Source organism: Euwallacea fornicatus, chromosome 18 (genome assembly GCF_040115645.1).
Source record: "Euwallacea fornicatus isolate EFF26 chromosome 18, ASM4011564v1, whole genome shotgun sequence".
NCBI lineage: Eukaryota > Metazoa > Arthropoda > Insecta > Coleoptera > Curculionidae > Euwallacea > Euwallacea fornicatus.
In genome coordinates, this window is record NC_089558.1 from 4257075 (window position 1) to 4269463 (window position 12389).

A 12389-nucleotide genomic window follows, 5' to 3' on the forward strand; every position below is an offset into this window, starting at 1 on the left:
TATGTGGAATATGGCAATAGTAATGTGTTGTGTGAACAAAGCGGGGATGTCCTCGCCAGTCAGCCAACGTACTACGCCGTCCTCCCATTTACCAGTCTCTATGACTCCTGCGCATCGAGCTTCCGCACATGTATCTAATACCCATGTAACTGTAACCCCTCCACCATCTACCCCCACTCACCATAGGGCCAACAGTAGTGGCGGTACTTCGGTCTCTATGACGTCGCCTGAGAATGACACCAACAGTTTAGTTACAGGTGATTATGATTTAGTAATCCGATGTGCTATAGTTAATAATTTCCCAAAAAGGTTCTAACATTTTAACCCCAATGACTCCGCCCGGCTCGCCGCATTTAAGCACCACCAGCCACCACTGGCGGTCAAGATTGACCACTATCAAAAATAGCTTCCTAGGTTCTCCAAGGTTCCACAGAAGGAAATTGCAAAGTGAGTAATTTCATACTGAGTTCTTAAGTTATTCTATGAAACTATCTTAAATAGCTTCTTCAGAGGAGGTTCACTTGACACCCGAATCCTCACCAGAACTAACTAAGAAATCTTGGTTTGGAAGTCTGATGACAACGGAGAAAGACGAAACTTTTACTATATTAGTAAAAGGAAAGCCTCTGGCCACTGTTAAGGCTGACCTGATACATGCCTTTTTATCCGTAAGTCTGACATTACAGTAACTGAAAATATATTATCAATAATTTATACATGATGTTAGATAGCGGAGCTTAGTCATTCAGTGTCAAGTCCAATGTCATTTAGAGTAGAATATAAGAGAGGAACCACAGGTCCAGCCATGTTCCAGCGGCATGTGCGGTTCCAAGTTGATATCTCCATAATTACGAAGCAAACCGAGAATACTAAAGAGCATTTGTACGCCATTACGTTTACATTATTGTCAGGTAAGTAATTTAATTCATTATAAACTGGCAGTTCTTGACAAATTGGTGAATTTTATTAGGTAATATAAGACGGTTTAGGAGAGTGTGTGAACATATTCAAGCTCAAGTGTGTACGAGAAGGCCTCCCCCTAGCCCTAGGGCTCAAAGGAAGTTCGCTACAGACTTGAGTGAAAGTTCGAGCTGTGGGTCGGACTCCAGCGAACTGTATTTAAGCACTCGACAGGTAATATTAGTTAATTAATGAGTAAATGTGTTAATAAGTGAAATTTCCTAGGTATCATCGAAAAAGGTATCAAAGCGTGACAATAAGTTCTTCAGCGATTTTCTTGTCCTGCAAAAACACTCCAACGTGGACTTTTTTTTCCTAGATTTTTTGAGTTGATTGAGAGGCAAAAACAAATTTCCTATAAATTGGTGGCGTATTTTTCGAATTTATAAAATCGATAAGCTTTAATGGAGTTCATTAATGAATGACTTTGAATGTTTACATTAAAGAAATTAGTTAATTAAAAATTATACTTAACTTTGATTTCAGGTAAATGTACTTCAGCTCGAAGGCAGCGACCTCGAGAGTGAATGCAGCGTTTTCGACGTCCGAGCGGCGTCCCGCGACGTCGCAAGAAGGGCGTCTACCAACAACAATACGGAAACCCTTGAGCAGAACCCGCCTGGTACCCCGAAGGCGGTTCGATCCAATTCGGAAAACACAGATTCCTGCGAGAAAACCTGCATAACAACAATGTCCGGCAGCTCTATTGCGTAATATTGGATAGTCCTACTTTTCTCTAGGGTACGGAAGTTTATTCGGTTTTCCTACGAGTTGTTGGTGTTGAGGAAGCTTGCTCTCGGTGAGGTTTTGCATGAATGGTATGGGGATTATTTCCGGAAGGCGTGAAGAGCGGCATTGTTCACTAATAGCTAGTAGCTGGGATTTTTGTACTTGAATCAGATTAAAAGGGATAAAGAGTCCTGAATCTGGGTTAAAGAGGAATCCAATCTTTGAAATGAAGAAGAGATATGTATATACAGTGTGTTCATTTGAAAACTTACTACCTCAAATATCGTAAAAACGGATATACATATGAAACTACTGAGTAAGGTGGTCTCTCAGATTGAGAGAGAGAACACATTTCACGTTGCCTGCACAAACCTAAATCCCTTGCCTCCCCGCTACCCTTATTTGAAAATTCTAAATGGCACTCCGACCGAGTTTCACTTCATGTTAAAGGTAATCAAAAGTATAAAACATTGGTATTTTAAGAGACTCGATTTATCAAAATGTTTTCCAAAAGTCAAGAAAAAACTAAAGAAAAGTCAATTTAATATTATTTGTAAATGTGGTTACAAACATTACCTTACCTGTAGCGAATATGTCGGAATAACATCTTTAAACTTGTAATTTTGGCACATTTAAGTCACTATTTGTTCAAAACGATTTCTCTTTTGCCCTAAACACAAATATAATCTACTTTGAAACTCCTGTTGGCCCCTTTGAAAAGTGCCTTTAGTAATGACACCACATTCTGCGGTTATATATTTTAGTTAATTAATATTTTCAAGATTTGATTTATAAACTATTGATTTAAAATGACCCCAAAGGAAAAAATTCAAGGACGTTAAATCAGGAAACCTTGGAGGCTATTTGATTACTCTTCTTCTGTCAATCTCTCTACCCGGAAATTGGTCATCAAACCAATGTTGCACACGCATGACATAATTTGATAGTGTCTCGTCTTTTAAAAAAATCTTTTTTTTTTCAGTAAACAATCACTGCTGTGATCTATTTATATTGCTATGGTCTGTTACGAGATAATCAATTACCTCTCACAATATATAGAGGTATACTTCGTTATCAATGTTGTCATCGATTAATAATCCAATTACAGCATCTCCCAATATTCCAGCCCATACATTATTTTTTTGAGGCTACTGAGTATGAACTTCACGAAAAACAGGAGGTTTTTCATCATACTGATAATGAAAATTTTGGTTATTAACAAAACCATTTAAATAAAATGTGCACAGAATTCTCTGATCGGGATTATCCTCACCCAGTGTCTGATGAATTAAATTTTATACAGGTAAAACTTCTCTATTTTTGTCACTTGTAATGAAAGCGATTGAAATTCTACTTTGACGAGATACTTTTCTAAGTAGAGTAGTTGGTTCAATTACAAATTGCACCAACACTTCAATGGTGGTATTCTCATTCAGTATTTTCGTTTGATTTAATTTTTAATTGACCAATGACCCTGACGTAGCAAATTTTTTTAGAAGTTGCTTCATGTGAACATTAGAAACATTTTTGTGAGGATATTTTTTGTTTAAAATCCCTAGCAGACTGGCAAGAGAATTGGTTATTCGCACCATAAATTAAAACAATTTGCACCCTTTCTTATACAATATACATCCTTTAATTGAGATATTAATGTTACACTATCGTACATTGTTTAACAAATACTAAATTGTGAAATCCTTGTAAATTGAATGCGTTTTCGAAAATGATGAATAAAAAAGGCTCCTTCTAATGAAAAACATTCATTTATTTACTTGTTTAATAGAAAAGAATACCGAAACATCTGATAAGATCGAAATTGATTGCATGTAGTTGAAATTGTGGTATTAGTTTTTTCTTGTGTTTTCGAAAACGCTTTGACAAATTGAGATTCTTAATGCACCGAGATTTTTTACTTTTAAATACATTTAAGATGTCTTTTAAAATTTTTAAGAGGGGGTAGCGAATTGGCAAAAAGTGAAAATTAAGTTTACACAGATAATATCAAGTGTTCACCTTCGCAAAGTGGCAGACCACCTTATTCAGTACTTTCATATGTATTTTTGTTTTTTCCATAATTGATGTGGTTAGTTTTTAATATGAACACATTGTAGAAGTGATGCATTATGCCGGTTTTACGCGTCCAGCCATTGGGATCTTCGTTAGTTTAAGAGGTGCAAGGTGGCTTAAATGGGGCAACTGGATTCTAACTAAAGCAACAACATTATCTATAACAACAATAGTAACAACTGATGAATTTTTATCCAGGAAATTTTCCACAAGGGCAGTAAAGAAAAACTTAAAACGTTGTTGACGAGTACGCCAAAAAGGTCCTTAAGGATGTTTCAGTTCAAGTTTCAGTTTTTCATGGATATTTAGAATGTGTTGGCAACACTTTCGATTTGAAAACATATACTTACTAAGCCTTAAATTGTACATCTTTACGGTACTTTATGCAACATTGCTCGTCCCAAGATAATTTAGATCCCAGTAGTGGGGCTGGTAAAATGGACACCCTGTATTTTGCTAGAAAAATCGTTTTCAGTTATTTATAAAATTTGTTGATATTAACTACTGCGTAGAAGAAGGAGAAACACTGTGCAGGCTCAAAGTTGTAGGTATGTTGGTAGATACACTGACTTAAAAAAAAACCGCAACACCAAGAAGACCACATCGTACACGTTTGAAATTCTGGCATTACATTGGGTCGGGTAATAGATAAAAACGATCAAAATGTCAAAAGGAAATTATTGTGAATAAGTGAAAAAATTTAATAATTTAATAATGGGTGGTATCTCCTCTTAAATTAATACATTCCTGTAAGCGACATGGCATGCTTAAAATTAATTTGTCAATATCTTCCTGTGGTATTGTATCCCAGGCAATCTGCACCTGCTCGCGGAGTTCATCTATGGTCTCTGGAGGGCGAGCTAAACGTTGAAGTCTCCGACCCATTATATCCCATACATGCTCTATTGGGGACAAATCTGGAGACCGAGCTGGCCAAGGCAAAGTACCCAAATTTTCAGCTCCCAAAATGACTCAAAGTATCATTGGCTACATGTTTCGCGTATTATCCTGTTGAAACGTGCTTCCAGGATGGTCGTGCATGTTTGGTACAAGAACCGGTTCTAAAACACTATTAATGTACCTCTGAGCATTTAATTTATCATAAATGAAAACAAGAGGAGACCGACTACCATACTGGATGGCACCCCAAACCATGACACCTGGTGTTAAACCAGAATGACGCCTTTCCAAGAAGTCCAAATTTAATCGCTCTCCTCTGCGCCTGCTAACATGTAACTGTCCATCAGATCGCCATAAACGAAATCGGCTCTCATCACTGAACACGATTCTTTTCCACTCATCCACCCATTGCACTCTCAGACGACACCACTCCAGGCGGGCCACTCTGTGGTTTCGTGATAATGGAAGCCGACGCATAGGACGATATGAATTTAGTCCAAAACTTCGAATTCTGCGATACATCGTACTAAGGGAAACCCTTCGATTTAGGGTGGCTACCTAGTTAGCACCAAGAGACAGAATTGTTTCAAACGGGGCGCTTTTCGCTGAACGACGAAGTCGCCGGTCTTCGCGTTGGTTCGTCATTCTTGGACGGCTACTACCACGATGACGATTTACTGATCCTTCGTTAGACCAATCTCTCCAAGCTCTTAGCACTGTTGATGCGTTTCGATCCAATCTACGTGCAATTTCACGAAAAGGTAAACCTGCCTCATGCATACCAACAATTCTTCCCCTTTCAAAGGGAGTTAACTGTCGAAAAACTGCATCTTGGCGTACACGAGGCATTTTGCACTACCACACATTTAATATGGTAATAACAATAATACCTTTATCGCTATCCGCCTGTAAAAAAATTTGTAAAAAGAACGATCGTCACAGATAAAAAAGTAAAGAAAAACTTCATATCGCATTAAAATGCGACCTTCAAATTTTTATCATTTTTTTCTCTTTACAAGTCTACAATCATACCAAAATTTCAAATACATACAATGCGTTCTTCCTGGCGTTGCGGTTTTTTTGAAAGTCAGTGTATGTAGGTCGACATTGGTATTCATTAATATATCCAGAATTGGTGATAGATGCAATTTTATAATTAATAAATTTCTCATGCTTAATTGCAGGAGATCTTTGAAATCACAAAATGTCTCGTCGCAATTCAAGAAAAGTTTTAGTTAAATTTATTATTAGAAAAATTTAAGTTTGTCAGAATTTCTTATGAAAAGGTTCAAAACACAAAGAAAATATGTTTGAAAAATTGTAAAGAAAATCCCTTAGAAACGCCCCTGTGAAAACCAATACACCCTTGTCTCCTCTGCAAACTGACCATTTCGTGAATTGTAGAAAATTCTGATATTCACGTACACCACTGAAATCTTCTCCAAAAACAAAACTCAGAGAGATATCGATTAAATCCTAGAAAAATTTATATTTGGTTAAAGTAGATATAAAAACCAGTAGATTTAAGGAAGAATCACTACACTTATTTGAGAATTCTACTTGCTCGCTACCATTTTCTGTACATATAACCATATCTTCACTTGACGTAATGGCAAACAAAAGAACGTTTTCGAAGTGACCTAAATTTTGTAGACACTCGAAAAAGACCTTTTCAGCACATTTTTTTTCTTAAACTATTAAAAACAGCATTTTTTATTTTAAAATTAAAATTTTATCGATGCATACAGTATTTCCCATTTTTGAATCAGTCATTTGTTGAATAATAATTCTGGAATAAAGATAAATCTTTCGAGACTTTCACAAACCACCTTATGGTTTCACCTTAAATTTTGATTGTGCAGTTTCTTCTTCTAAAAACACCACACAAAAAGGCCCAATTCCAGAAGAAATTACTCGTTTTTTTTTCATGTTTCGGAAAAAGATAAATCATTTTAAAAACATTCTTGATCGTTTATTTATTGCTATATATGTATATTATACAATTTCATAGATCACAGAGACTTTTTGTTCCACATGGCAACTTTGCTTCTGCCTGCCCATACGTCTATTCATTTGAAATTAAAAAATAAAACATGAAATAAAAGCTAAACGCAGCGTTGCCATTGTGTTCTTGTTCAAATCTGCATTATTTGAACACCCGCATGTATGTATCACCAATTTTAATAAATAATTATGAAATAATTTACAGACTGATACAAAAATTCAAAAAACAAATATATTTTAGTTTTCGAATCCTGATAACAATTTATTTATTTTATTAATAACTTTTTCTAATTATTTGGAATGGTATTTGGTATACTCGGCCTAAAATGCATATCTTGATAACATTGAACTCATGGTTAATAAATAGGTTAAATGAATTTTTTTTTACTATTCAACATTAGACTCTTGGACCAGCAAATACTTTGACTATCTTGCCACCCTTTCAATGAAGCATTGTTTATTGGTTCATCCTGTGTATATCACGTTCGCACAGTTTAAAAAGCAGAAGATCGTTTAAAAAATTAGTTTGGTTAAAAACTGTATTTTATACTATAGACGACTCCAGTGTTTCATAACCCAAAACACCAAGTATAAGTATTACTATTAAATAAAGATGATAGGGATAGGTGACTGTATTGAAATTAATGATGAGGTTGAACTATATTTAATTAAAAGGAAGAAATGTGGCACTATGCAGTTACATATTTACTTGGAACATATTGTGACTTTAAAGTAACAATAACCGACTTAAAATCAATAGGAAAATGACACTGTCGTCTACAAGGAGAATAAATAATCTCCCAATGCTAGTTTTTTAATAAAGAAAATCCCGCCAGAAAAATAATAATAATAGTTATAAAGAGGCTTTATGTAAATACGCAAGAACTGTGCTTATGTATTTTGACTCGTTCCCTTTCAGTGTGTCCGAAATTATCTAATTCGTATTAACGTATTGTTATAAATGATTATTTGGATTACTTAATATATGAATATAAGATAAACCCCATCCGATTTTAGCGAGAATCAACATACGTTACTACCTAGATAGGCAAAATGATTGTGTATATAAGTAATAATTTTTATCATAGAACAGATTAATACTACTCCTCATCCAACTTCATATGTATCAAAGGTTCGGTAAAATTTCACTAATATGATATACGTACATATGCGAAATGAATAACCATAAACACGGAATTTTGTTGAGTTAAGGAGTATTGAGACTTGAGAGCATTTTTATGAACATATCATGTCTTGGGATTAATAGCAAACTTGTAATTTATTACTTATGTACGTCTTAATTTTCTATTTCTTTGCTTCAAACCTCTGAGGTATTCACGTGCAATAGTCAAGTCTGCTTTTTCTTTACTTTCGTATAATCAAACAAATTTCAACTTACTAAAATAACGTATTTAATTAATGTTAAAACGATATTTTAATTATAATGAATTAATGATGTTCATATTGCAATTGTCCAAGTGTAAGATATATTATAAGTATAGCATTTCTTGTTTATATCATGTCGTTGCTGTTTGTTTTTAAGTTTTCAGTTATTGATCGCTAATTTATTAACTTAATAATAACAAATTAAGTGTAAGTGCTTGTAAATAATATTGTGATAATAATAAATCAATTTGCACAATAAGTAAAACACTGTTTTGTGTATATTGGGGAAAAAATGGAGCGGTAAGTAGAAACAACCAATCGAGTAATTTAGGTCTACAGGGTGGGGCACCAAAAGCGCCTCGGGGTATTACGTCCTTATTAGTAATTTGATCGAAAATTGTTTTTAGAGGTGTATGTAGAACCTTGCCAGGTACATTTTAAAAATATTTTCATTTATACAGGGTGTATATAAAAAAAGATACATCTCAAACATATGTTTTTTTTAATGGAACACCCTATATTTTATTACATATTTGGAATTATAAGAAGAATATAGTACAAGTTTGTATAACACACATTGGGTCTAAAACAATTGCTTGTCGAGAAATTTTAGAAAATATAAAAATGCAAGAGTTATGAAAAAATTTTTTTGCTAGGTAAAATGAGTTACTTGGCTATTATTTTTTTACTATGATTTCTTAAGTAGAAACTAATCTTCAAACTAGAATGAATTATTCACTAAACTGATATACAGGGAAGCAAAAAGAGTGGTCAAATTTTACTCCCTTATAATTTAGCATAACATTCTTATTTCAAATGGAATATATACATATTTATGTATTACTTAGAATCACTAATTAATTCCTTTTCAATTGATACTATAATGTTCTATACCTATCTTTTATCGTTTTCCCATAATATGAAATTTTATTTAATTTTCAATAATAAGATTAAATAATATAAATTATTATCAGGTTATGCCTAGGATTGGTTGCTATGGTTATTAAAGAAAGCTAATTATAGAAGACGAATTTTATAAGTATTTATTACAGTTTAAGCGATTTCCAAAAAAAATTTAAATTTACAGTAAATATTCGAAATGACGGCCATCATTTTCAATAGATAATTGAAAACGTTTTTGAAAAGAAAATTTCACTTTTGATAACATGTCTGGTGCTATTTCTTCGAATGCATTTTTAATTCGAATTTTCATGTCCTCCTTTGTTGTTGGTGGTAATTTGTACACTACATCTTTAATGTAGCTCCACATAAAAAAATCCATACTGGTAAGATCGGGCGATCTTACGGGCCACAACTGAGGACCACTTCGCCCAATTCATCTTCGGGGAAACATAGTGTTGAGGATTTCTCTTGCATCTCTATGAAAATGTGCGGGTGCTCCATCTAACTGAAACGACATTTAATAAAATTTCATATTATAGGAAAACGGTAAAAGATAGGTATAGAACACTTTAGTATCAATTGATAGAGAATTAATTAGTGATTTAAAGTAATATACAGGGTGTCCCACAAGTGTTTCATTATATTTCAGTGGGTAATAGTACATTGAAAAATAATATGACTCCCTATATAAACCATATTCCAATAATGCTTCATTAAGAAGATACAGGGTGTTAAACTTAAAACACACCTGGAATATTTCAACGTATCAGAGTATCAATGAACAGGCGAGCTCAATTATGTATTGAACAAAATGGCCACCAATTTGAACAATTTCTATAATGTTATAGCAAATAAATAATATTTAAAACAAACTTAATATTATTAAAACCATTTAGAGAATATCGTGCATATAGACGGTATTCAATTTTTTACTGGCAAACGATACGTCGGACGAAAAAGAGTCAAGTGAGCATTTTTCTTCTAAATGAAATTAAACTTCTAAAAATAATTTTTATTTTGATAAAAAGCAGTGGCGCACCATGTTTTTCTTTAAAAATGTGCTGAGAGGTGTCCGTACGCACGTCACTGGTGAAACGAAAAATAGCTCTTTTGCATAAATAAATGCGTCTACATTAACTCTCAAAACATGCCAAATTTCACTTACATATCTCAAACGGTTTTGAATATATCAATAAAAGTTAGATTTTTTAAGTAAAGTTTAACACCCTGTATCTTCTTAATGAAGCATTATTGGAATATGGTTTATATAGGGAGTCATATTATTTTTCAATGTACTATTACCCACTGAAATATAATGAAACACTTGTAGGACACCCTGTATAAAAATGTATATATTCCATTTGAAATAAGAACGTTATGCTAAATTATAAGGGAGTAAAATTTGACCACTCTTTTTTCTTCCCTGTATATCAGTTTAGTGAATAATTCATTCTAGTTTGAAGATTAGTTTCTACTTAAGAAATTATAGTAAAAAAATAATAGCCAAGTAACTCATTTTACCTAGCAAAAAAAATTTTTCTTAACTCTTGCATTTTTATAATAATAATAATAATAATATACAGGGTGTCTGTAAAAGGTCTTTACAACGCTCTACCACAGATTCTTCAGATCAAAACAAGACGATTTAGCCATATTTAGTCTAGTCCAAAAGTTGATAATAACAGCGCTAGAGGGCGTCAAAGTTGAAAATTAAAAATCAATTTTTTAACATATTTTCCATACTGTACAACATAAAAACGTGAAAGTTGGTGTAGGGGAGTTTTTCAAGACGCCGAATTCATATCTGCTAATAAATTGCACTTACCTGGTAGAGGGCGCCACTTACGGCCCACCGCATGTATTAAATTGATTGAAACTTTTTTGCCTCCTGGTATAAATGATTTTCGAATACAGTAGTGTATTTGGTCATCGTTTATAAATAAAAAAGGTATACCTCGTTGATGTTGCTACGAGGAGCCGTTTACGAGATAAATGCATTTTAGTAATTCAGGTGTAAGATTTTAGATTAAACAACTTATTTACTACAAAAAGGTACTCTTGATAAGACCTTTAATAATTCGCAGTAGTTTTACAAGAAAACTTAATTACCAAATCATGAATACAAAGAAATAAGAATATCACAAAAACTGTTCAAAGAGTCCATCATTTGCACGTATACAAAGGTTTATATGCCGAAGAAAATTAAAATGTACTCTTTGCATAACTTCTTCGTCGTTTCTAATATTATTTATTGCATCTTGAATACGTTGGCACAGTTGTTCTTCGTTATCGACAGTTGTCATGTAAACCATGGACTTAAGGTGTCCCCATAAAAAATAATCCATTGGATTTAAGTCCGGAGAACGTGGTGGCCATTTTACAGGGGCGTCATTACCTCTGCCTATCCATTTATTTGGGTACTGTTGATTTAAATGATTTCTAACATTTAGTGCAAAATGTGGTGGAGCTTCGTCATGCATAAGCCACATATCTCTCCGAAGTTGTAAAGGTAAATTCTCTAACAAATTTGGCAACGAATTTTGTAGATATTGCAAATAAATTTCCCCTGTTAATCTTTGTGGAAAAATGACAGGACCAACAATATGATTACTAATTATTCCAGCCCACACATTAATTTTGAATTCGTGTTGAAAATGTTTTACTTTTATTGCATGCGGATTTTCATCTGCATAAACATGTTCATTATGAAAATTGGTTACCCCTTTTCTTGTAAAACACGCCTCATCGGTAAACAAAATATTGTTACCAAAATTTAAATCTCTTTCTCTTTGCCTATTAAAAAATCGACAAAAAACCAGGCGCATATTAGGATCATGTTGTAAAAGATCTTGAACTGGCGTCTTATGGTAAGGATATAGCAACTCTTCTTTAAGTACTCCATGAACGACATCTTTGGATAATCCTATTTCCCTACCTAGTCGTCTGGTGGATATTTCTGGATCTTCTTCGAAACGTTCCAAAATTTCTTCTTCGACTTCAACAACCCTTACAAAACGGTGCCTTCCACAATCAACGGTTGAAGGAGCAAATTGACCGGTCTCCCGAAGACGTCTCTCCACAGCAGCAAAAGTTGGATGGCTTGGTATACGACGATTCGGAAACCTATCGGTGTACACTCTGACACACTCACGACTATTTCCTTGACAATATCCAAACACCAATACCATATTAGTATACTCTTCATTGGTATATTGCACGGCCATGATAAGTCTCGAAAATTTAATTTTCAAATTAATTAAAATTATTGACAATACTTTTATTTAGATGTAAAAATGGACACAACTAATAAAAATTGTTCGTGTAAAAGCAAGTCGTTTACACTAAATACCTGACAAATACATTTCTGAAAGTCGTATTTTTATCTAAAGAATATTTGTTAAACTTTTTTGTGCTAATTTTATAAACCTTTGTATACGTGC

At 33.6% G+C, this 12389-nt stretch overlaps 2 protein-coding genes across 3 annotated transcripts in view; one reads left to right on the forward strand and one right to left on the reverse strand.

Moving 5' to 3' along the window:
* The window catches only part of sff (sugar-free frosting), a 66652-nt gene extending 58341 nt beyond the window's left edge, over positions 1-8311 (forward strand). For both annotated transcript variants that reach the window (XM_066293138.1, XM_066293139.1), the window contains exons 10-15: positions 42-257; positions 310-447; positions 502-668; positions 728-911; positions 971-1134; positions 1447-8311. In XM_066293138.1, the coding sequence (XP_066149235.1) occupies positions 42-257; positions 310-447; positions 502-668; positions 728-911; positions 971-1134; positions 1447-1674 (1097 nt within the window). In that variant the 3' untranslated portion in view covers positions 1675-8311. The remainder of the gene's footprint in view (positions 1-41; positions 258-309; positions 448-501; positions 669-727; positions 912-970; positions 1135-1446) is intronic.
* A 2199-nt stretch (positions 8312-10510) lies between these two features.
* Positions 10511-12163, reverse strand: LOC136344936 (uncharacterized). Its single transcript, XM_066292845.1, has one exon. The coding sequence runs from the start codon at positions 12135-12137 to the stop codon at positions 11088-11090; it is 1050 nt and encodes a 349-aa protein (XP_066148942.1). The 5' UTR covers positions 12138-12163; the 3' UTR covers positions 10511-11087.
* Between the last annotated feature and the right edge of the window lie 226 nt (positions 12164-12389).

Bases quoted from the DNA above. Each gene is read 5' to 3' on its own strand.
- LOC136344936 (XM_066292845.1), bottom strand. From the start codon at position 12,137: ATGGTATTGGTGTTTGGATATTGTCAAGGAAATAGTCGTGAGTGTGTC.